Source organism: Condylura cristata, unplaced genomic scaffold (assembly GCF_000260355.1).
Source record: "Condylura cristata isolate star-nosed mole 26May11 unplaced genomic scaffold, ConCri1.0 scaffold00016, whole genome shotgun sequence".
In the NCBI taxonomy this organism is placed as follows: Eukaryota; Metazoa; Chordata; class Mammalia; order Eulipotyphla; family Talpidae; genus Condylura; species Condylura cristata.
In genome coordinates, this window is record NW_004567117.1 from 37,248,046 (window position 1) to 37,273,299 (window position 25,254).

The 25,254-nt window shown below is 45.2% G+C and overlaps 1 protein-coding gene and 1 long non-coding RNA gene across 2 annotated transcripts in view; one reads left to right on the forward strand and one right to left on the reverse strand.

The window, feature by feature from the left end:
• Positions 1–3,864: 3,864 nt before the first annotated feature.
• ATP8B1 (ATPase, aminophospholipid transporter, class I, type 8B, member 1) overlaps positions 3,865–25,254 on the reverse strand; it is a 53,644-nt gene continuing 32,254 nt past the window's right edge. The window contains exons 15-27 of the mRNA XM_004683935.2: positions 23,807–23,995; positions 20,941–21,053; positions 19,511–19,675; positions 18,554–18,665; positions 17,223–17,298; positions 15,288–15,420; positions 14,633–14,921; positions 10,294–10,517; positions 9,230–9,313; positions 8,345–8,590; positions 7,910–8,048; positions 6,526–6,656; positions 3,865–5,686 (exon numbers count right to left, since the gene is read on the reverse strand). Coding sequence (XP_004683992.1) covers positions 5,462–5,686; positions 6,526–6,656; positions 7,910–8,048; positions 8,345–8,590; positions 9,230–9,313; positions 10,294–10,517; positions 14,633–14,921; positions 15,288–15,420; positions 17,223–17,298; positions 18,554–18,665; positions 19,511–19,675; positions 20,941–21,053; positions 23,807–23,995 — 2,126 coding nt within the window. The 3' untranslated portion in view covers positions 3,865–5,461. The remainder of the gene's footprint in view (positions 5,687–6,525; positions 6,657–7,909; positions 8,049–8,344; positions 8,591–9,229; positions 9,314–10,293; positions 10,518–14,632; positions 14,922–15,287; positions 15,421–17,222; positions 17,299–18,553; positions 18,666–19,510; positions 19,676–20,940; positions 21,054–23,806; positions 23,996–25,254) is intronic.
• Positions 9,301–21,023, forward strand: LOC105853729. Its single transcript, XR_001145514.1, has 3 exons — positions 9,301–9,604; positions 14,910–15,122; positions 19,983–21,023. It is a non-coding gene; the product is annotated as an uncharacterized LOC105853729 (long non-coding RNA).

Sequence of the window (25,254 nt, forward strand, 5' to 3'; positions counted from 1 at the left end):
ACAAATTTGCACTCTTGTTTCATCTTGTAGAAGTCCAATTAACATTTCTTATGGCTGATTTAATAGTATCAAACTACTTTTGCTTTGGGTGGAGAGTTTTTTTACTCCCAACATCCAATATACTGCCTAGTAACAATATATTGGGAAATCTGGGGAAAATCTGCTGGTAGTTGTATGGGGGTTTCCTTGCCTGTAAGAATTAAGAGTCTCCCTTAAACTTTTGACATTTTAATATTGTATCCTGAAAATGTTGGGTTGACTTTTTATTTTTTGGTATTTCTGGCTTCCTGGGTCTGGATGTTTTTCTTTCTCCTGATGAGGGGAATTTGTTACTCAGACTTTCTGATCCTTTCTTCACCTTCTTGGACCTCTGTAATGCAAGTGTTGGTCTTCTTGGTGTCCTGTAAGTCCCTTAAGGTATTTTCACCTTTTTCTTTTTTCTTTTTGCTGTTCTGATTAGGTGAGATCTTTGCTGTGTGTTCAAATTCAGTGGACCTCTCCTGTTTCATCTTACCTTCTATTGAATCCCTGTAATTTTTCATTTCCAGTTCTGTATTCTTGGTATTATGACTTCTAATGGGTACTTAGATTTTTGCTCTCCTAGAGTGCTCACTGTGTTCATCTATTCATCCTAGCAGTTCTAGGACTGTTAATTGAACTTTTTAACCCAATATATCCTTATCTATTTCAATACTGACTACTTCTTTATTTTTTTTTTCTAAGAATTAAACATACAGAACTGGGGTACGAGCCAGAGGTACAGGGGTGTTGAGAGGATTCACCAGAGACACAGTGGGGAGCGGAACAGGCCGAGTCACAAAGCACACTGCTAAGGGGAGCAGTGGGTGGGTCAGAAGAGGTCTGCCGCACCTTGTGGTTCAGATCCGGGGCTGGGGATCGAACTCATGCTGAAGCAGCTGCAGCCAGCTTCATAATGCTGCACTTTAACCCATTGCACCACCAGGGAGAGCCCTACTTCTTTGTTTTATCTTGGTTCTGTTCTTTGGGACATAGTCTGCTGTGCTGTCTCTCTCTGTTTCTGTATGAGATGAAACCAGCATCTTCCCCATTCTTGAATGGGTTGCGTGTTGTAGGAGATGAACCTTATTCAGCTCTCTCAGAACTCTTGATGATTGTCTCTTAAACCTTTGTAACTATCTAAATACCCTGGAATATTTGTAAAGGCACCTGGTAGTTGAGTGTATGCCAACATCATTGTCCCCAGAAGGAGGCTCTCAGCCAGCACCTGGACGCAGGCCGATTGGAAGCCAGATCCTGAAGCAGCAGCTTTTAAAGGACCATGCCAGTATATGCGGTTCTGTAGACCTACAAGCTTAAGTTCCACCAACCACCAAAGCAGACAAGACTCAGTGTTTTCCTGAGTGGCAATTGCAAAGGCTCAGGTGCCAGATGGGTGTGCAGGCTTTGTGGGGAGGTACCAGCAGCTTGGAGTGATGCCGAAAAGGAGAGCACAGAAATGTTATCCGTTGACTGCACACCTGGGAACACATCCAGGCAGGTCTCTAGACGTGTGCTAACCAGAACTCTGGCCATCAGGCCAACACAATAGGATCAGCCAATAGGTCTGGTCACAGAAAACTGGGGCTTGCTTCTGTCTGCTGTCTTTGCTGTGCCCTGAGGTGGGTAACCGTCAAAAACGCTCCATTTGTTAGCCCCGTGGAACCCAGGAGCACAGTACTGTTGGCTTCCAGTACCAGGTGATTCCCCTGCTTGGCAAACATAAAAACCGAGGGACCAGACCTAAACCCCGGGACACCAGATGTGCCCACACTCCTTTGGGAGACCAGCTGACGTGTGGTAGAGGGAGTGTGCAAAGATGGTGCCACCAGCTGCTAGAGTGAGGCAGACAGGGTGTGAAGGTGATGGGGTTGGGAGGGGGCTGGAAAAGAACCCAGACTTTGAAAAAAGAGAAAGAGATGGGGCCACCCGCTGGAGCGCCCGCCACTACAAAGTCAGCCTCTTGCAGAGCCTGGCGCCTTTCTGGCTGCACAGGGGCTGGCGGGCGGGTCCGAGCAGGTGAGCCTCAGAGTTGTGCCTTAGTTTGCTAGGTGGCCGCTGGTGCAGGCGCGCCTGACTGACGCCCCCATGTGCCTACTGCAGCGACAGTCAGAGCCCCGGGTGCTGGCCATAGAGGCGAGTGCTGTAAAAAGCCCGATCACTTCCATTTACTCTACAGGGTCCTAGAGTAATTTACCTCATGGAGCTACCAAACTGCTTTCCACAGTGGCCTCAGCCTTCTACATTCCCGCCACTCAACGTTTGAGGGTTCTGATTTGGCCACATGCTCACCAACACCTGTTATGCTCTGCTTTTTATTATTTTTCATAGTCAGCCTAGTGGGTGTGAAGTACTGTCGTGCTGTGGTTTGGATGCACATGCCCCTCACGTCAGCGTCGTGAGCAAGGTTTTATCTGCTTACTGGCCATTTATAGGTGTCCTTCAGAGAAACATCTGTTTAAGTCAAGATCATTTATAGTGTTTGTCTTTAAAGCTCCTAGCCTCCACTCCTTAGGCATCCTTGTGTTTTTGACAGACCTTTCTGTACTTGTAAATGTACCAGCAGCTTTATTGAACCCTAAGGTTCGAGCAGATCTTGACAGGATTTTAGAGCTGCCTTGCAGTTTTCCTCTGCTTCCTTCACACCACATGAAGGCAGCAGCTGCTAAAATAGACTAGAATCCCTTGGGGTGCAGTTTGCTATCACATTGCCGTCTCTTAAAAACTGCTTTATTCCCACCGGATGTCATTGCTGAACAGTTCCTGGTACTGAACATCAGCAAGAGCCGTTAGGTGGTGCTCTTCAGTTATAAACATTTATTCCTCACACAATTTAAATAGTATTGGGTTAGGTTGTTGGAAGTCATGATGCTTTTTTTTTTTTAAGATTTATTTATGCATATAAGAACTGGGGTACAGGCAGGCCAGAGGTGCAGGGGGGTGAGAGGATTCACCAGAGACAGAGTGGGAGCAGAACAGGCTAACTTACTAAAATACACTGCTGAGGGGAGCAGTGGCAAGACAGGAGAGGTCTGCTGCGCTGTGTGGGTCAGCTCCCTGACCATGGTGCAGTAGCTGCCCACAGCCTCATAGTGCTAAGACTTCAACCCCTGAGCCACCAGGGAGGGCCCCCCAGGATGCATTCCTTGCTTGAAAAAAAAAAAAAAATCATGCCTTTTCTCATAAGCCAATAGTAAATGCCAGTAAAAAATTGGCAGAGGCTATTCATTTGTCGCACCTCTCCCCATTTCCAGAGGGTTGCCCTGAGACAGACTTGCAATTCTGCTCCAGAAATAAGCAGTTCATTGCATTAGCGAAGGGGGGAGGAGGTGCTGATTTGTAACTTAAAAAGCACCCCCAAGTTAGTAGCTGTCTTATAGCCTGCTGGTAATTATGCTTCTGAAAGAAGTTCCCACCTCTGTGTGGCAGAGAAGCCCTCTCTGGGGGAGGCCGCTGCTTCCCTCACTGTCCAGCAGCCAGGTCAGCAGGCTCCGTGCCCCAGCGTGAAGCTTCAGGTCTCCTGCTGCCTCCTTGCCTGCCCATCGGTGTCCTCGTTCTTCGGTCACTTGCGTAGACCATCTAGGGTTCCTTTGTTATTGTGGTGAAAAAAAGCCCTTAAGTGTCCAGAGACGCACCTCTGCGGGCAGAGATGATCTTACCCCCATCCGTGTTCGTCATCTCTGCCCACAGAGAACCCCCTAAGTTCCTTCAGAAACCTTGTAGCCCGAGAGCCTTCTTTCATATTCCCTATTCTAAAAGAACTTGAGATTTTGAAAAGATCATACTTTGAAAGATTTTACTAAAGCTTTTATTTTATAAACAAAATATACATTAATCTCAGATTTACAGTATAGAAATAATTTATCCAAAGCAATTTGCATTCTCAAATTGTTTATATTGCACCCAACAGTGTAAAGTATTTGACACATTTGCATTGTTGACTTTTCCCACAATCACAAACTGACAATTACACAAGCTAACTTTTCTTTAAAAAACACAAACAGTTATATTTACAAGATGAGAAGGAGCTGTAAACATTCAGAAATTTATTCCCAAAGACTAAAGAGGCATTCATTCCTTTATCTTACCTAGAAAATGAACTATAGACATGACGTGATTTTTCTCATAGAAATTCAAAGGGACTGATATTGTGAACATTTGCAGCCTAGTGATCAATTAACAGGATTACTGAAAGCACTTTTATGTCTTCCCTAGAATAGTGTCTCTAGTATGGAAAGACACAGAATGGCAAAACGCCTTAGGAAATAAACTGTCACCTCCGAGCACGCATGGGTGGCCCTGACTTGCAATGGTTGAACGTAATTTTTAGGTTTGATGACGGGGCAAACACTATGAATTTAATATAAACTGTACTTGAAAGTTTGAATTGGGGTGTTTTTGGTATTCACTGTGCATTTAATAAATTACATGAGATAGGCAACTGTTATAAAACAGGCTTTGTGTTGAAGGCTTTTGTCTAACTGGAGGGTTCTGAGAACATATCAGGTAGAATAGGCAAAGGAAGACGCATTAAATGCATTTTCAACTTAACCTTTTGTATGGGCTTACTGGGACATAACCCCATTAGAAGTTGAGGAATAGTTATATTTTACATGATTACCTGGTTTACAATATTAAGAGGATGTGCTGTTAGTCTTAGAACTGTGACTTCCAGACAAAAGACAAGTGACAAAAAGAATGAGGTCTCTGGTTCAAGGCCCTTCTAGAACACATATAGGCAGGCACAAAGGTTGCTTTTCAAAAGAAAGCTTTGCAGAAGATTCTGCAATTTATCACTGATCTCCTCAGTTTCCAAAAACTTCTTTAAAAGTCCATGACTATTTAAGTGTATCATTTTAAATGAAAACAGGGACTAAACACATGGATAGAAACAGTAAACGTATGTAATGTGCTACTTTAGTCCACAGTAAACCAAAAGAGAAATGAAACCTGTACTTAAACGTTTTTAAGTCATTTTCCTTCATTGAAGTGAATTATTAAGCCAATAAACAACATGATCAGCTCTGGGAAAAAGTCACCAGCCCACTGAGCTTCCAGGTGATGAGCACTGAATCTTGTCATTACCATTCCAAGTAAGAAAACGATCTCTGTTAATAAGGCGAAATACAGGAAATGGTGATGGTGGTCTTTATGATGCAATACCTTGCGAGGGGAAACAGCGGCCCCCTCTGTTCCTGTCGCCTGAGGTGAGGCTGGGCCAGCCAGTCGGGGATGCAGACAGTTGCACAACAGGTCTTTCAGGAAGATGTCCGCGGCCTTGCTGTGGCTTCATAGTCCAGCCCAGGTAGTCTGTCATAAAGGTGACTGTCTCTTCATCCTCCTTGTGACAGATTCCATTTTAAAAAGTCCAGAGAGTCTTTCATAAAAAAACAGGCACGTCCTCTCACGGCTGTCTCGCAGGAGACCTCCTGAGGCAGAGCTGTCAGCTCTCCGCAGTCCTCCTGTATTCTGCGGGGCCCTCCGCGATGATGGCGTCCAGCGGGGCCCGCTTTTTGCGGATGCTGCGCCCGGAGGAGATGAGGTCGGCGTAGCCCCGCTGGTGGGAGAAGGCGTAGGCCGAGCGCCGCGCCGACACCCCTCTGCGGAAGACGCTCTGCCGCCGCTGCCACTGCTGCTCGGTTTTCAACCGCTTGCGGTGCTTCTGAATCTGGGATGAGGAGATGGGACAGGGCGGTGAAGAACTGAGGCGCCAGACAATGAAGGTCTGAGGGACCCGGGACTGGGAGCAGGGGTCACACTGATGCGCCCACCGCTGCTCTTCTGATGGGGTACAGGAAATGGAGAGAGGCTGCCAAGGTTCCCTCTCACCAAAATGAGTCCTTTCACATTGGTCCCATCGGGTTGCTAACTGGTGAGAGAAAGCACTCTAGGCCTCTTTCCCTTGGTGCTGTTTGTGGAAAGGGGGATCTAGAGGGCACTAAAGGTTGCCTGCCTGCCCCTGGACTTGTGATACATGTGGCCTAATTGTAGCCGAGATCTGAGAGAAGCCAGCTGGGCCCTTGACTGAAAAGCTTTGCAGGAAGAGAAAGCTACAAAATAATCCTTTTCTCTTCCACCTGATAGTGACATGTCAGGATGCCCAGCCTAGCTGTTGTGTCACGATTGCCTGAAGGTGGCAGAGATGATAAAACAGCAGCCCCTTCTCCAAGTCAAGGTGCTCAGCCAACTGAGCCTGCAAATTATTACACATGTTGAGGCGCTACCTAATTACGGAAGCATCTGAGTCACAGCTTCTGCTAGTTGCAGCTCAAGGAATCCTGACATGTTTCTGTAAATAAGGAAAACCCACCCTATTTGCATGCAAAGAACAAAGCAAAGCAAAACAAGACAGTAGTATCTACAAGACTGAAATTAAATAAAGAAGTGGCCATAAAAACTTTATATCAAACTTCTCAGAAGTTTGGATGTCTACAGAAAAGCTGCTTCTAGGAAATGCTTTGGTTTCCATGAGGGACACTCAGATTGACGAGCACTGTTTTTCTATACCTTATCACTTTCTGATGGCCAGATGGTCATGGACAGGAATCGAATAGCCACGACAGGCAGTAAGCACACAGCCACGGTCAGGATGATGGTCAACCAGATGTACGGCTGCCTCAGTGCATTGGAAGCTGTGCCTGCGAGGAATGGCCAGCAAAGGACAGTGAGCCTTGCGTGTTACAGTTAACATCCCAGAATCCAAGTTTTACTACTCAGAGCCTTCCTCAAAACACCCCTGTCACTGACTACTTTGCAATCAAAGGTAGGTTAGCAAAACTAAGAAGGCAAATGTGTGTGTTGACATTGCATTGCTTAAATTGCAAAAGTTAAAGTGCTAGTAACAGTTAACACTCTGTTAACACCTTTATATAGACCACTCTGCTTGAGCAGCTCTGAGCATCATTATCCTCTTTGCCACAAGAAGTTGAATCATGGAGAAGTAAACATACTGTCCATGGTAATAGAATTAGCTGTTCTGGCAATGTGTGAATTAAAAACCACATCTACCTGAACAGAGCCAGGCTTTTCCTGCTGCATCTGGGCTTTATGTCAGAGGAAATAATTCTGTAATGCAATCAAGTAAATTATGTATTTATACACATAGCTGATCTTCTAGAGACAAATTTATCACAATGTTTCTTGTACTTGTAAGTTAAAAAAAAAAAAAAACCATTAGTTTTATAAAGATTTACAGCAAATGTCTTTTACAATCCAGAACTGGTCATAATAAAACCTAATAGACTAATAGACTAGTCTGAGGACTTTCCTCCCACCCCCATTGAATTCAGTGAATCAAAGCTATGTACTCAAAGTTCAATACATCATTTTATAAAGTTGGAAAATGCTGTGCTTTCACTTATAGCTCTGCATGCTTATTTCCCGCTTTCTGGTTCTAGAATGCCATCATACGGGTATTTTATAGTCCCATCAGCTAGGGCTTTGGGTGAACAACTATTTCCATTCGTGAACAACTAGAAAAATCAGGTGCAATGGTTCAATCTTTTATGTCAGTTACCTTCCTAAAGTTTGGTGTGTTTCATTTATCTTCAAGGCATATTTACCAAAGTGGAAATATGGGGTCAAAATATACAAAGTTTTATAGTTTACTATGTATTTCCAGATAGTGTTTTAGAAAGATTAAACTTACAGCACTACTAATAACTTACGTATACTCAATTTCCCAGTAACCTATCCATGTTAGGTTTCAATGCCGGAGTCGGGGGCGGGTTTCTATCTAACTGAATAGATGTGTAGTTCAATTTGAATGGTGGTAAGAAGGGTGGTGAGCAGACAGCAATTTTTAGTGGTAAAGATTTGTGTTTTTAAGATGCTTCACAATCTACACTAGTAATATTTTCCTGTACATCTTTGGCATTTAGGAAATACCCACCTGTAAACTGAAATGCAGATGGAAAGAGCACGTGGATCCCGGCACTGTGAGAGTCAAACATGATGCCGAAGTAAAGAGCGATGCTTCCAAAAATTGAAAAAGCATTCACAAAAGTCCAGTAAGAAGTATCTAAGCCAATCTGTTGGGAAAGCAGGGAAAAGAGCACTCACGTTGGGGTATTGGTGTGAAATGAGGGTTCGAAGAAACTCTGAAAATAGACTGCAGGAACTTAGGCCTGATTTGGCCTGGACACTGAACCAAACTATCCTTGCTCAGGCAAGAAGCAGAATGGTTCTTGGCACAGGGGTGAACACAGCTTCCATACTTTGTAAAGTGGGGGCAGCTCAGGCTGGAGGGAGAGTGGAAGCCAGGTGGATGGACACACTGGGTGTATACAGAAACACAGGTGTCAGGACGCCGAGTGCCACCACATACCTGGAAATTGACTGTGATTATAAGAGCAGAGGCAATCGTGACAGCAAAAGACTGGTAGTCTGACGGGGCCTCGCCATCCTGGCCCACGGTCTGCAGATAAGCTCCAAGAGGTATGAAGAAGAGACCCATGGACGTCAAAACGCCGTGCAACAAGCTGATGAAGAACTTCTTATAGTTGAACAGTAAGTCCCTCTGGCCCACCACGTACAGCCCAGGGAAGCGCAGGCTCAGCTTGTCGCTCACATCCTTGACAGAAAACACAAAAGCTTTGTACCCTCCCTCAGGAAACAAGGGGTTCAGCTTAGCAGGGCAAAGACTAAATCATTTTCATGTGTAGAGAGCAGTCTTGATACCTGAGTTCGCCACTGCTTGCTGTTCACTTCAGGGAGGGGCCAGGGAGAAATTTATTATTTTGCTACCCATGGAAAGAAAGCGAATGGGCAATGTCAAAAAACACCTAGCTAGCGAAGCTGTTTCTAACCCCCTGGAAGAAAGTAGCACTTCTTATTAGGGGTTGATTATATTCACATATTTTCCCAAGCTTTTTTTTTTGCTCATTTCAAGTTATCCAAAGTGGACTGCAAATTATTTTTATTCATTAAAGCATGGTCTCTAACAACTGCTTCTAGATAGAAAGTGGGCAATTCAGGAACAAGACATGTTTTAAAAGGTGTTAAAATGACCTCTTAGAACCTGGGCTGGGAACTCGGTGTTCTCTTACTGTGAGCGCAGGCAGTGTGGCTGTGACCTTGCCGCCCAACAACAGGAGAAGGAGTGTTTTCTCCAAATGAAGTGAAAACCAAACAAGTGAACGGGAATATTTGCTGTGACCCTGTCAGAGGTGCCGGGCCTGTCGGAAGCGCCCGGCCAGCACGAGGCTCCTACCTGGTCGAGCAGCCCGGTGAGCAGCACAGGCAGGCTGGAGTAGAGCACGTTGTACAGGGTGATGAACCAGTCCTCGTACGCCGTCTGCGGGGAGACCAGAGTCTGTCACTCTGGGAAGTGTGGCCAGCCTGCCCTCTCCCTCAAAGAGGGGGCGTCCCCAGACTGAGTGGGGTCTTCCCCTGCCAGAATAAAGAGCCCTCATCTACACCTTTAAATGGCACCTGTTTTTTTCTATGGAATGGGCAGAATCAGTGACCTTCCCATTGAAACGAATTTCCTTGTAAGAAGGAGGGAACACAGACTCTAGCAAGTTTTTGGAGAAGGAGTCGATTTTATGTGAACTGAGCTGGAAAAATAAACCTAGCCCAAAAGCACGTAAGTAACATATTTTCTTTATCTTGCAGGCCTAGCGGTTCCAGTGATAGGTTTTGTAAGAAAGGATTTGACTGGATGTAAGAAATGATGCTCTCAAAGGCAGGTCTGTGCACACCTTCAGGGTAGCACAGAAGGCATGGCTCCCCCAGCGGCTACGGTCACATCCTGAGAGGGCCCCAGCGCCAGGTCGCTCCTCACTCCTGGCACCTTCTGGCGGAGATCAGAGGGGCCGGTTTGCCTCCAGACTCTGACTTAGGGTTACTTTTTACTGATGACCTTCTGTATCATGTTAACATACTACAGATGCCCACCCTCCCGTTTTAGCAAAACAGACCAACAGCTGGAGACATGACAGTACCTCTGCCACCACCCCAAGTTGATAGACTCGCTGTAGCCCCTGGTCACAAGGTAATTTTACAGTTGCAGAGTTGAACAATTTGATACCTGTATTCTAATCTAAGGTGAGGGCAAAAGCCAGTCGACTAGGAAAAAAATTCCACTGATTTGGGCGATATTTTTAAAGAACCAGAACGCAGCTGAGCAGATAGTCTCTGACCTTCATTAACCTGCGCGGTCACTGTTCAGCTTGAGCGCCAAAATGGCAAAGGAGGAGTTAGACGTGTTTGGCCAGGGGCGGCTGTTTATGTAAGCAAACGGTGCTGCTCAAGTGACAGGGACAGTTGGGTTACCTGTGCCGAGTACCCGTTGAAGAAGGAGTACCAGAAGTGAGCCAGAGTGAAAGCGAAGTTCTTATAGAAGAAATAGCGTAGAAACTTGCACATCCTTATGTAGGACCAGCGGCCGTGAACCAGCAGCAGCCTCTGCAAGTATCTGAACTGGGCAAAGGAGTAGTCGCTCGACATGACAGCTTGCATGCCTTCTTGCCCGCTTATTCCGACACCGATGTGGGCAGCTAGAGGGCAGAGGGAGAAGAAACAATCACAAGGCAAAACAGAAGGTAAAAATATTTCCATAGCAAAAACAATGAACAAAGACATCCATGGAACAATACACCTGAAATAACTTGTTCCCCACCCTCTGTACTCAAAGTCAGAGGTGTCAGCTGCTAATTACAGCACATGCTTGGGCCTCCATAAATATTTGTGAAAGGAGCTCAGGTGGGTGGTAAATTCCAGTGGCATTATCTGCCCAACTCGTCAGCCATCTCTCCCACCCACAGGCGAGCCCCAGGCACCCAAGAGTGCTGGGCCTCCCTGACCAGAGCTGAGTCAGACACAGGCAGGTAGGTTATGTGAGCTAGGCCTTACGAACTGACTCTCAACCTTCAGTCCACCCTGGTTCTAAAGGGAAAGCAAATAAAAGCCCTGTGATGACCACGTGCCTTGTTGATCAGCTCTCCGTGAATTGGGCTTCCAGCCTTGACCCACTGGCAGCATGGAAGCAGTGGTGAATGGGGCCAGCCTGCCTGCCCTTACTGATGTTTCTGGAACAGAGCCAATCTCCATTGTCTAGCTGCCCGGATGCGGACGGATGGGCAGAGGCTTCAGCTGAAGGCTCTTCAGGGGACCCTCGGAGAGAGCCCACTGGCAGGGGACGGACCCCAGACATTAGACTCAGCTCAAACCCGTTCTTCATTCAGTGCAGAGCGCCCAGTTTCCTGGATGAGTCACTTCTACGAAAGCATCTGAGAGCTGCTCTCGTGTACCCTGGCGACGGGACCCAGGAGAGGGGTGCACTTAGGGTTTGGCGTGTTGCAGTGGAATTGCAACACGTTAAGTTGTTGAGGTGAGAGGTGGAGTTCTAAAGGGCAGCAAAATAAAGAGTGAAGGAGAGAGACAAAGACACTGGGTTCCTGGTGGTGTTCAGGTCCTAGTTCCAGCATTTTCCTGAGGCTGGCCTCCTGGACAGCATGAGACATCTTGGTATCTTTTCAAGTTATTATTTTTTATGCTTAAGCTACCTGCAGTTCTCCAACAAATGTCATCAAAGCAGTTTTAACCAAGACACTAAACACTACGGCCCAGCGTGACCTTAACACATGCACTGTGGGTGGGTGGGTGTGGTGGGCAGAGGCCCCAGAGTGTATCAAAGTGAAAGCCACATTTTATCCATTGTTCCAATAGCTGTTATATTTTCAACTTTGAGTGTTATGAAGCTGGTCCCGCGCTTCAGTGTCACGGAAGTGAGCGCACTTGGGGAGCATGCTTTGGCGAGCGCCACCACTCGGTGCTCAGCCCCGGCTGCCGGATCGGCGCGGCTACCATCTCACAAGCGCCAAGGCTCTGACTGGTGGCAGACCCTGGGATCTGGCAAGGTTAAACCGTAACACAGTGACTTGTTCACTCCCGGTAACACTGCAATTCTATCAAAATAGAATCAGTTGTGTCTCACTCAGTCTTTATGACCCCTGTCAAAACACAAACGGCACCGAGGCCAGCTGGGGTGACTAAATTACAAAGCCACAGCTGCCTTCTTTCTGAACAGGCTTAGGCGCTGAGACCCTGCTGGAGCCACGGAAGCAGCACCGGCCCTGCGTCCAGCCCAGGCTCCCCGCTCAGCAGGCCTGGACAGTAAGCAGAATGGACTTGGCTGTCACGGGGTCGCTCAAGGCAACAGACAGGCACTGTGAAGCCCCCCAACCTCCAAAATAGGCCCCTGATTTTTTTTGAGGTCCATATGTGATCCTAATTCCTCAACACACTAATCACTTCCTCCAGGCCTCCAACTCTCTCATGCTGTTGGTTCAGTTTAAGGGACTTAGGCCAAGGGGAAACAACCCCCACCAGCCAGCGGACACCGAGGCACAGGCAGAGGGCTGCCATGGGTGTCCTCGAGCCTTGCCAGGTAAGCTCGTGTGGCAGCAGCGGCCTCGACCCACTAGGCCACGGAGGCCCAGTGACCATTTCTGAGGACTACTTTACAAATAACAACTTACGTGTACTGTTTTGTGCAGGTGAAAGAGCTGAGGCATTTTACAAACCACAAAAAAGCACTAACGTTACTGGATAATGCCGCTGATTCCAAGGAGCTCTTGGTGTGCCCTTGCTTTTTGCCCAGACGGTGTGCAGAAGCACCCGCCATAGTAGAGCTTAATAAAGGTGTTGAAGCTTTTTAAGAATTACCAGTCTACCAGTCTATCTGTGCTGACTCTTCTGAGATCCTTTTCACAAGGGGGGAGCCAGAACACAAATCATCATCTGATGGAAAATCTGCAAAAGAACCTCCCTCTCCCCAACATCTAGACAGCTACATTATAACAGAATAAAAATGATGTTTTCGTTCGATGCCCTTTTGGCACAACTAAACACCATGGAAAATAAACTAGAGCTGGCAACACAGGAAAAACAGGTCTAATTCAGAGGCACCTCTGTGGTAGAAAAGGACTCACAGAACACAGTGGAGAGGAATTCAACTGGCAGTGGTGACAGACACATAATAAAGGAGCAAGACATACGTCACACAGCTGACTCCTGTTGAGGAAGATAAAGTCGGAAGATTCTGAGTATATATGTCAAGGAGGAGGAAGAGACTCTAAGAAAAGAAAGAGACAGACACATGAGTTACAACATAGCTGAATTAAAAGTCTGCTTAGCGGTGAGGCCTTTACAGTGCCTGCACGACAGGAGGTACTTCTAGTAGCTAGTAGCTCCTGTCCCACCATCCTCACAAAGTTGGAGGTGACCGCAGAAACCATTTTCTTATTTTCAGCAAACGGGCCTGAGCGTAAGTCCCCTATGACACAGCTTTTGGCAGTGAGATGAGAACAACTGTTCTGGGCTCACTGATTCGGGCGTTTTCAGTATGATTCCTCAGCGTAGTGGGGGTTGGGGAAGGGCCGGATTCGATGTGTCACTAAGAGTTTGGCTCCACATACTTTACCACCAGCACAACTGTGCTTCTGCCTAAAGCGCAATCCTTGCATTCTCGGCACCTAGGGTGCCCCAACCAGCAGAGCGACCTTTAGCAGAATTCCGGGGGAGTTGGGAGGCTGGTGAGAGCACCCAGGTGTGCTACTTTTTTTCTTTTTTAAAGAGGTATTTATGCAGGACCCTCCCTGGTGGCACAACAGGTTAAAGCACAGCACCAGAAGCTATCACAGCCACTACAACATGAGTTTGATCCTGGCCAGGGAGGTGACCCACATGGGACAGCAGACTTCTGTCTAAACATCCAGCGGTGTACTTTGTCAGTCTGACTGTTATGTACTCCCAGTCTCTGGTGAATCCTCTCACTGCCCCCTGAACCTCTGACCTATACCCCAGTTCTGTATGCATAAATAAATCTTAAAAAATAGATATTTATGCATACAAGAACTGGGGTGCAGGCCAGAGGTTGTATTTGTGAGTTGGGTGGGGGAGTGGGTGACAGGATTCACTAGAGTGGGATCAGAACAAACAGATGGACTGAAATACACTGCTTAGGGGAGCAGCAGGCGAGTCAAGAGACGTCTGCTGTGCCATATCGGTCACTTCCCCCCCTGGGAACTGAACTTACACTGCAGTGGTTGTGGGTAGCTTCATAGTGCTGCGCTTCAACCTGCTGCGCCACCAGGGAGGGCCCAGTTGTGCTACTCTTGAGCCTACACCATCCACCTACCGAACAAGTCCCAACAGATCACCAAAGGCAAGAAGAGATCCCCAGAAACAGATGCATAGTGACAGAATATTCTCAAACTAGACACCAAAGAGAATTCAATGTATGCCAAACTCAACAGAAATTCTCCAAATGTGCTAAATAGCAGGACTTTTAATGAGTCCTAACATAATGTGAAAGGAGAACCAGAGACCCTCCCCCAAACATGTAAAAGGAGGAAACACTAAGGATAGATTCATCCGTAGAGACCGTGGCTGCTCTGTAGCACCCTACAGGTGGTGCCATGGGACGACCTGTTTGCTCCTGTGGGGGGTGACTGTAAGCTCCTTGAGGGCAAGAGCAGATGTCAGCATGGCTATGTGGCTTGATTAAACAGCTGCTTGACAGAAGCCCAAGCAGTGAAACCTGAAACAAACCAGCCCACCTCCCCTAGGTGCTCCCGTAGTCTGCTCTCATCTGGGCGCACTCACTCACTTTTGATCATGTTGACATCGTTGGCCCCATCTCCGATCGCCAACGTGATGGCTTTCTTGTACCTCTTCACCAGGTCCACCACCATGGCCTTCTGCTTGGGGGTGACCCGGCAGCAGATGACAGCGTTGCACTCACAGGCCAGATCCACAAAGCTCTTCTGCCGCTGCTCTTTCTTAATTTCCATCTTCCTTTTACTTTGTGTCCGAAATTGTCTTTCTTCTTCTGTCCTTGGGAACTTGAGCTTCAGAATCTTACTTCTCTTGGCCTTTTTTTCTAGAAGAATTTCATTCTGTGAAATCGGAGAGGAAGGATGACACCTCGTTTAGTTTCTACATACATCAAGAGCTTCGTTCACAAGAGAACTATCCAGTTCGTAAAGTGGTATCATTGATGATAATGTTCTGATTAGAAAACATACATTAAAATGTTAAGAGCAGACCAAAAAAATGTACGGAAGAAAAAAGAGAAGCCATGAACTGGTGAGCCAAAGGTAAGCTATAACTTTTCATATAATTAAGCCTCAAAGTTGGGAAGTTTGGGACGTGACCTCTTACATACACAGTGAGGGACGTGTCGCTTGGCGGTTCAGGTGGGAAACCTCAGAACCTCCACCGTGGGTCTTAGCGACCTCTTGTGAGTCACGGATGATACATACCAACCACGAGCCAGTGATTATCAAGGCGCGGTTTCCAGCAGGTGGAAAAAACGGCTCATCCACAGGGGGCACAAACTTGGCATAGACCCCACCTCTGTCCCTCTGGGTTTCTATCCGTTTTTGGAGAAGTTCACTGGAGAGAAAGGGAATGAAGTGTTTAAGTGCAAGATCTCTACAGGCACCTGACCATGACATAATTTTGACACACTCTTTTTAAATTGTGGTAAAAAGAACACCTAACACAAATTAGCTTAACTATTGTTAAGTGTAAGTTCCGTATTAATAAATCTGTTCACACTGTACACAACCACCCTGCAGAACGCTTTCATCTTTCGGACAGAAAAGAACCCTTTGAACACTTTGAAAACACAAACCAGAAACTTTAATACCTCCATTTACAGGAAAAGAACAAGACCATAGGCTAATAACCAAATTATTTGAAACCACAAAATTACTTAGTAGTGAATGTATTAATATTTGTCTTATTTTTTTTTAAGATTTAAATATTTATTTATGCATATAAGAACTGGGCATACAGGCCAGAGAGGGGTGGGGGTGGTGGTGAAAGGATTCACCAGAGACAGTGGGGAGCAGAACAGGCAGATTGATTGAAATACACTGCTGAGGGGAGTGGTGGGCGGGTAAGAGAGGTCTCTACCTTGTGGGTCAGCTCCCAGGCTGGGTAATAGTGGTGTCATTGCTGAGAATTAATCCTTAAGCCACCAGGGAGGTCCCTGTCTAATGTTACTTTTAAAAACCTAAAAGCAGAGACCTGACTACCTGTATTCAAACAAAACTGATCTAAGAGGTTATAAGCCTACTAATTTTTTTTATAAGCCTACTAATTTTAATTAGTAGTTAATTTTAATTAACTACCCCCTTGGTAGACTGGAAGGGTTTGCAAAAAGACTGAAATAATGACAATAAAAAAATTAATAATAATGGGCAGGGGAGGAAACTCTATTATCTTCTTTAGCATGAAGGCTGAGGGCCTCCCTGGTAGCACAAGGGTTAATATCTCAGCACTATGAAGCTATCAGCAAGTCACTCAGCAGGAGTTCGATCCCTGGCCAGAGAGGTGACCCACATGGCGCCGCAGACCTCAGCAATGCTCCCCTCAGCAGTGTATTTCAGTGAATTTTCCCCGTGCTACTCCCCACTCTGCCTCTGATGAATCCTTTCACCACCCTCCTCCCCCCACCACCAGTACCTCTGGCCTGTACCCTAATTCTTGGGTGCATAAATAAATCTTCAAAAAAAAAAAAAAAAAAAAGAACGAATCCACCCAAGTCCCTTATCATCTTAGCAGACAAGGCAAGGGTTGGGTAACAGATTAATTTGCCCTTGTAACAGCCCCAGGGATGTAAGAGAAAAAAACCCAGAGAAATAAATGGCATGAGCCACATGCAAACATCCTGGCATTGTTCGTGCATACGTAGCTGCGTAAAACGGGGCCTTTCGCGGGTCCTTTTCTGGTCGGCTGTGACTCTGACTGGGGGCTGAGTGTCTCAGCATGAGCTGAGCTTCAAAACATCAGATCTGCCCCATCTGGACAAGACAGCTGCAAACCACCCACTCACTTCCTTCCAGGCAGTACTGTGGGTTTTTTTTTTTTTTTTTCATAAGATAAAATTCCTTAAAAAGGCAACACGTGAAATAGTTCATATTAATTTGTTCATAATATCCCAGCCCCACACCAAAGACTTGTAAGACATTAACACCCCCATAAATGGCAAATAAAGACCCCACACTTTCCTAGAAGTAGGGCGGGACTCCATTAACTCAGAGCTGCCTGTTGGTCTCTTGTTTCATTCAAGATACTGTCCCAGGTGATATTCTAGCTCCATTTTTCCTAATCTGCTAGGTCTTCTGCATCTGGTTTCGCTTTTACGCAAACGAGAGCTTTCTGTTCTCAGACCTCAGGTCCTTCCTTACTTTATATTTTCCCCATAGAGGATAGAGGTCTCTTCGGTGAGAAGTTCACAGGCAAATCCAATGTTTTCAGCAGTTTCTGCAACAGAGCAAGATTATGTCAAGTGTCATTCCTACAGATGAGTTTAATCACTGAATTTGTTTAATAAGGATGACTTTTTAATTAACGAGTCAGATTCAATCAAACAGCTGTTTTTAGGTGGCAATGTATAGAAATCTAAAAGAAAAATCTCTCTGTGATAAGGGTAGGCTCATGATGTTTACACTGCTAAGATGTGACCTGATACCAAATACAGTAGCTGGTTATATGTAACATGTTCACTGAAGTAGTGAGCACACGCATTTCACATGGTTTAATCTTCCTGTTACAGAGGGAAGGTACGATTTCCATCCATCCTGCCATGAGGCTCCTGCTGGAGAGAATTTTTTTCTCTTTTTGCATCACCTTCCATTGCTATTTGTTTAAGGCCAGGGTTATGCCTCCCTTAGTTTATCAGAATGGGTAAACTATTGCTGATGTCAGAAGAAAGAAAGAAATTACCTGGTTTCTGTGGGAGGTTTGTGGGGCCAAGTATCAATGCCCATCAACTTTTTGAGTCTAAATTTAGAAAAAGTCATCCCTTAACTATAAAAATATAATAGTTTCTCATGCCTTTCGCAACAACACGGATGGAGCTGGAAGGGATCATGCTTAGTGAAATAAGCCAGAAAGAAAAAGAAAAATACCAGATGGTTTCACTCATAGCAGGAACATAAAGGATGAGGGGAGGGGGAGAGAAAAAGAGAATAATAATGAACAACTACAAATCAGTGATATTTTACGGGGGTGGAGTGGGGAACAGGGTGGGAAGTGCCCTGGACTGTGGTGATGGCACATGGGTGATTTGGTGATGGGAAGCCCCCAGGGATTACAACTGAGATGGAAAAAGGCACGAAGTGATGTAAAAACAAACATATTATTTTAAAAATTGTCGTTTCAATAAATACAATGGGCACAAAAGCAAAAATGCAGCGTTCTGTAGTGTTCTAACCTGTGACTAAGTGTCCGGAAGGGTGAAGGGACAAGAGGCTGCTACGGCCGGGAGGGGCTCACTTCTAGCTGGGCGAGAAGACTAACCACAGTAAAGATAGTCGGGCGCTCAGGCGGAAGAGACACACACTGCTACTGGGCTCAGTCTAGGTTAGAATAATCCCGGAGGATTGCTTAGGGAAAAGTGTTCCAGTGAAAATGGAGGGTGTTTATAGGCAAAGTCTGAGGAGGGCATGTTGGCAAGAGAACAGGAGCTGAGAATATTTGTGGGTTAACAGACTGACTTCTCTACACAATGGATTACCCTTTTTGTCTCCAGTAAGCACCCAAATCTTAATGTCAGCTTTTGCAAGTTTCGAAATGGTTTCTGGAACGCCATCCTGTAGCTTGTCTTCAATAGCTGTTGCTCCCAAGAGCTGCCGTGTACATTTAAAAGAAAGGGATTAGCAAATTAGCCCAAAATGGCTGACAAGTACAATTTATGTCAAAAATAATGCACCTTAGGCCCTCCCTGATGGGGCAGTGGGCTGGAGTGCAGCACTGGGGGGCTAGCCGTGGCCGCTTCAGTGCGAGTTCAGTCCCCGGCCCTGGAGGTGACCCAGCTCTCCAGACCCGCCCGCCCCGCCCTCTGCCCCCCTCAGCATGTACTTCCTCAGTCTGCGTATTCTGCCCCCCACTCTGTCACTGGTGAATCCTCTCACCGCCTCTGCACCTCTGGTCTGTACCCCAGTTCTATATGCACAAATAAAACCTTTAAAAAAATACATGTCAATGCTTTTGGGGAGGTTAATGGACACAGATATTGAAAGCTACTGCATTTCACAAATTCACTGAACCAAACAGCCAACAACCTTTTCTTTTTTAAAGTGTAACAGCACTTTTTTTTTTTTTAAGATTTTTATTTATGTATTCAGAACTGGGGTGCAGGCCAGAAGGGCACCCATTACACCACCAGGGTGGGTCTGGTAATTAAAAGTAATTACCAGACAGTAGTGCAAGGAATTTTAATAAGTGATATTAAAAATAATAAAATGAGGATATAATCTCTCAGTGTTTTCTGTCTTTCAGTTTCTCATAATGGCAAATTCACTTTGCTTGCAGAACAGATAAAACCTCAAATGACCTTGTTATATTTTGCCAATTTCAAAGGCTGGAGTTAGAATTATCTTTCCAGCATGAGATTAAAAATGTAATAAAATTTAATACAGTTTCCAAATCTGTTTAAAACAGGAAGCAAAATGTTATGAAGGTTAAAACTCACAATTAAGTCTTTTTCAATCTCCTCATACACTTTATCCAGAGCTTCATCTCGGTCAGTTAAGGCTACACTGGCTGCCATAAACTTTTTATTCCATTCTGCAAATTCTTTTTCTTCAATTTCCTTGTAGCAAAGGCACAGGGTTCTGAGAGTTTCACTTGCAAAGACCTGATTTGAAAGATAATCCATTCAGCCAAACAACAGTTAATTTTATGAAATTCAAGATCAAGTTTGCAGACTTACTTTGAAATAAGAAAATTTAAAGAGATCATGAAAGATGACGACTTCTGTACAAATATAACTATTTTTCTCAGTGCTCTCAGGATCCTAGGTCTGTATTTGTAGTTCCCAAATTAGTTGGAGAGAAAGGCACACCTTTCTGCTAAGAACCAAGAATTGACTATGCAAATAATAAATGACAAGAGCAGTAATGTTGTAAACATAGACCTGACATCTTTGTAATTTTTCCCTGCAGACTCTTCAAGCCCCCATCAAGTAGGAATTCTCAGCCAAGCACTATTCCCTCAAACCAGTTCTGAAATACCCATGTTCAATCAGGGGTAAAACATTTTAATGAAAAAGTATGTGGAAAATGTAATCACGTTGAACAGACATAACTACGTCAGTGACACATATATTTACTTACTAACTGCACTTAGTAAATAACATATTCATCAGGCCTCTTCCTGAAGACCTCTGACCAACCCCCACAAGCAATCAAACTCTTAAAGAGAAGAAACAAACCTTTATCAGCACCTGCTATGTGCTGGGAAGGCTAACAAGCTTTTCCTTGCACCACCCTCCTTGGTAGGAGCTATCCTGCGCCTCTTCCACAGGAATTAATAATTCACCTGAGACACCAGCTATTTCCCCAAAGGACACAAAACAAGAGGTAGAATTGGGACATAAGGTCTGAAGGGTGGCCTCCATCTGCTACAGAACCAATATGGGAACTGATAGGCAGTTGCAAAAGAGAAATCCCTAAAGCACTTGTAATAACTGCAGTATCACTGGATCAAGGACACATCTGAAGAGAACAAGCCTGATATAGGAAAGTCAAAGGATTTCATAACAAAAGGAGCAGGACTCCAGGCATGGCATTGCTATGAATGAACGGTGGAATTCATGGGGCCACACAGATTTTGAGACTACAGTTCCGTGTGGTCAAGGTTCTTGCTCAAGTTCACTGAACCAGTCCTGCAGGTCCTGCCAACTTGGAAGCTGTCAAAGGGCATCAGGGTCATTTCCTAAGAAGGCACTGGCAGGGGCAGGACCGGAATGAACCCATCATATTCCCACTGCCCACTTTGCTGCTCTAGCCAATTACACCAATATCAGGGAGGGTCAACATTTTCCATGCAATTTCAAACATAAGAAATAGTACCTGAAAGTAAGTTAGGAATCTGTGACATAAGATTAGAGGCAAGACTTACATCCAGGGCATCCTGCGTCTCTTGCATTGAAGGATTCATTGCATGTAGTCGTTCATAAATGACAGTGTCAGCACCTTTACAATAAAGCCTGATACTTCCTTCTGGGGTTCTTACTAGTAGCAAGAGAAAGAAAGCAAATAATTAAGTTAGATTTAATTTTGTAATAGAAAATTACACTTCTATTACATATTACACTTCTACTAGTTAATCTGAAGTACTGCTGTATTGATAACTCACTGTTAAATCATCAGTGCACCTATAACAGGGTGATCCCTAAAAATGGGGAAGTTCCAGGTTCTCTGCCCCACCCAGAAGGAGGGTGGAGCTGAGCAGAGGAGTTTGAAGAGGAAGGAAACAGGATGGAGAGCCATGAGACCTAAGGAAGCCACATGGGGCAAAGGGAGATATGTGAAGAAACCGTGTTTATTTCTTGGCCCTGGACTGGTTGAAAGAGATGTGGGTGAGAGACCTGTGGGGAGGTTGACTATGGCAGTTTCCTCCCAGATTTGGTCATTTCTGACCCTTTCCTATGGGTTCCAGCCAAAAGGTGCTTTAGGTTTGTGGTGGGCTTTCAGGCCTTGCTTTGGGCCAATCCCTTTTGGGTGGACTTCTGCCCACAAGGGATGGGTAACTTCAGGTGTTTGACTTAGAAATTATATTCTTGTTCTTCTGTGTTGTATACTTACTGTATTAAAGTTCCTTTTTATTAATGTCTTACATATTTTGTCTTGATGCAGTAGATGGCAGAACCTATTTAGAGCAGGCAGGTTTGGGGGTTCAGGGGTGCCTCTCCCTGCCCTGTAACACACCTAGAAATGTTCTCAACATTTGGAAATAGAGCCACTATCGACACAGAATAGTGAAATAAATGTGAAGACGCACCTCAGTGTTCTAAGTCAGGTGACGTAAGATAGTGAGATTATCTGGATGGTCCCAATCTAATTAGGTCAGTCTCAAGGGGGTAGGAAGTATTCTTCCTTGGGACATGAAAGGGGTTCCCTTGAAGGGAGTTCCCTTGAAGGGATTCTCCATTGCCAACTTTAAAGATAATACAGCCTCTGGGCCCTCCCTGGTAGCGCAGCGAGTTAAAGCACAACACTGAGAAGCTAAAGCCACTTCTGCATGAGTTCGATTCCCGCCTGCCCTGGAGGTGACCACATGGCATGGCAGACCTCTCCTGACCCACCCGCTACTCCCCTCAGCAGTGTACTTCGTCGATCTACCTGTTCTGCTCCCCACTCTGTCTCTGGTGAAGCCTCTCGCCACCCCTGAGCCTCTGGCCTGTACCTCAGTTCTGTATGCGCAAATAAGTAGGTCTTTAAAAAAGATAATACAGCTTCTGACTACTCTTTCAACATTTCCTGATGTCCTACTATGCGTTATGCCCTATGCTCATAAATTAGTTCCACAAAGCCTGGTTTGTCATACTAACCCATAGACACTTTTATAAGACCCTTTTTTAAAAGACACTTTTATAAGACCCTTATAAACTCATAACATGCACTGTCTCTAATATCCAGATCATAATATAACTCTATTTTTTGGATTTTTGGATCTGTCCAGTAGTTTGATTGCAGTATAAGCCTCATAGCTAACAAGATTTAAAGCTTTTAAGATGACAGGCATGATAATTAACCTAAATCATATAGAAAGCACTCAGTAAAAAGTGCTTAATCAGGGTTCAGTAGACAAGCCTATAGATTTTTATTGGTCAGAAATCCAGTCTGCGACTGGAGGAGTCTTGCGAACACCAACAAGCCAAGCGATCACCATAGTGATCACCAATAATTCCATTGGCATAAACAGAAGAATGTGCCTTCTGAAGCGACAAGCTGGGGAGAACACAGCATCAATCTGGTGTCGACTGAATCAATCATGAGGGAACTTAGGACAAGCTCATATTGAGGGTCTTTCCAAGAAATAGTGGACCTGAGCTTTTCAAAAAGACCAGTGAGCAAAAGATCACAAAAAGATCACGGAACTTTAACTTCCTAGATTAGAGACCAGTAAGGATCACCTAACACAATGTATGATCTTGGGTTGGATCCTGAACCACAAAAGAAAGAAAATTCTTGGTAAAATCTGTAAATGTTCTGTAGCTAAGATAGTAATAATACAGCGCATTACATGTTCTGATTCAGATCATTTTACTGCATATAACAATGTTCCTGTTCATTGGAAATACCGAAGTAGTTGGAAGGAAAGGACATTAAAAGTGCACTTTATTTTCATGATTCAGAAAAGAATTGATATGTAATGAAAATGACAAAGAATATATAACGGATACAAATAGTTTGGTAACCATGGAAGGGAATGCAGGCGTTCTTTACATCATTCTTGCAATTTTTCTGCTAAGGTTGAAATGATTTCAAATTATAGACAGAGAGTGAATTCACATTAGGGAGCAGCCCTCGTCTCTACTTGGTGCCTGGACTGGAGGTTTGTTTTCTAGTCATTAACAGCTTTGCTTTCTCAGAACTCCTCTCCTGTACATGCTCCCTCCTCTGAAGGCAGGAGTGGAGCCGAAGCCCCAGGAAAACACCGGCTGTAGGAAAACAACCTCGCTACACCCTGGGTTCATCACTGGACAGTCCATATTGCTGAAGTACACCAAACTTGTTAAAACCCGACCAACCAACCAACCTACAAGATGTGAACTCGCATGGTTCAGATCCAATGAAGGAGTCCCTTTAAGCAATGGGCTTCGTGCAGGATGAAGGAAGAAAACACTAGTTTGACAAAACTGGAAACTAGCAGCCAGCAGATCGCCCCATCGCCTGCTTTATCTATCTTCAGGTTGTTACATAACATGCGTGAAAGCCGCTTCTAAATGAGTAAGTGGCAGACAGGGTCGGGGGAGGCCTACCGATAATGGACATCCGCTTCCGGTCACTGTTGAAATCCAAAATGGCGAGAACGTTGTACGTCCTCTCAGTGCCCATCTCATTGATGGTGATGGTGTTCTGGGTCCTTGCCAGGAAGGTGAAGCCAAAGTTTCTGGCAGCATTTACCAGGGCACCTTCATCAGGGGAGGCCGCTTGGTAGTTGATTTGACCTAACAAAGGCGGAGAGAACACCAGAAAGGCTGTAAAACACAGAGCTCGGCATCAAAGCTTCATTATCGAGGTCCACGTGGGTGTGAGGACATCTCCAGAGTCAGACATCCCCAAGAAAACAGGGAACCGATGCTTAAGGGATCTGCCGGGCATTAACACTTTTTAAACTTGAGAGTTTTATTTCGCATTATAAGCAGTTCTATAAGCTAGAAGTTTAAACAACACTGACCAAGAATGGGGGTAGGGGATGGATTCTATCCATGACCTCATCACCCAGAACACTACTATTGACATTGTGTTATAGTTGTTTCTAATCCTCGGTGGCACAACAGGTTAAAGCACTGCACTATGAAGCTATCTGCAGTCACTGCAGCAAGAGTTCAGTCCCCGGGCAAGGAGTTGACCCACATGGGGCAGCAGACACCTGTCCTGTCTCACCCACTGCTCCCCTCAGCAGTGGACTTCAGTAGATCCGCCTGTTCTGATCCCTACGCTTTCTCTGGTGAATCCTCTAATCCTCAGCTTCTGGCCTGTACCCCAGTTCTTGTATGCATAAATAAAAAATAGGTATTTTAATGAGGATTAGAAACAACTATAACACAATGTCAATAGTAGTGTTCTGGGTGATGAGGTGTCTGCTGCCCCATGTGGGTCAACTCCTTCCCCGGGGACTGAACTCGTGCTGCAGTGACTGCAGATAGCTTCATAGTGCAGTGCTTTAACCTGTTGTGCCACCATGGAGGGCCCTAAAATACCTATTCCTGAAAAAGTTTCAATCACACTAAATATATATCCTTTTAAATCTTTCTCCAAATGCATCCATCTGCTCATTAGCCTGATTTAAAAGTTCAAGATGCCTTCTAGTCACTAGTGTGCTTCAACAACAGGCAGAAATCACACTGGGTTCGGCCAAGCCACACACACAGGAACACATGAGCTGATGCCCCTGCGCGGGCTGCACCGTCCAGGCTGGCCCACCTGAAGGCAGGACCAGAGTGACTCTGGGGGGGCACAAAGGGACCTCTTAGGGGCTTGATGAGATTCTGCTTTTTAAAATCATGACAAGTCATGAATTATGAAAACTCATGGGTCTGTACATGCCAAGAACTGGAAACAGCCTAAGTTCCCCTCAACTGATGGTGGATAAAAACGCGGTAGAGATACACGATGGAACACGATCGGTTGTTAAAGAAGGTAAAATCCTGCCATTTACAAGGTGAAAATAGAGGGGATTATCCCTGATAAAATAAACCTGACG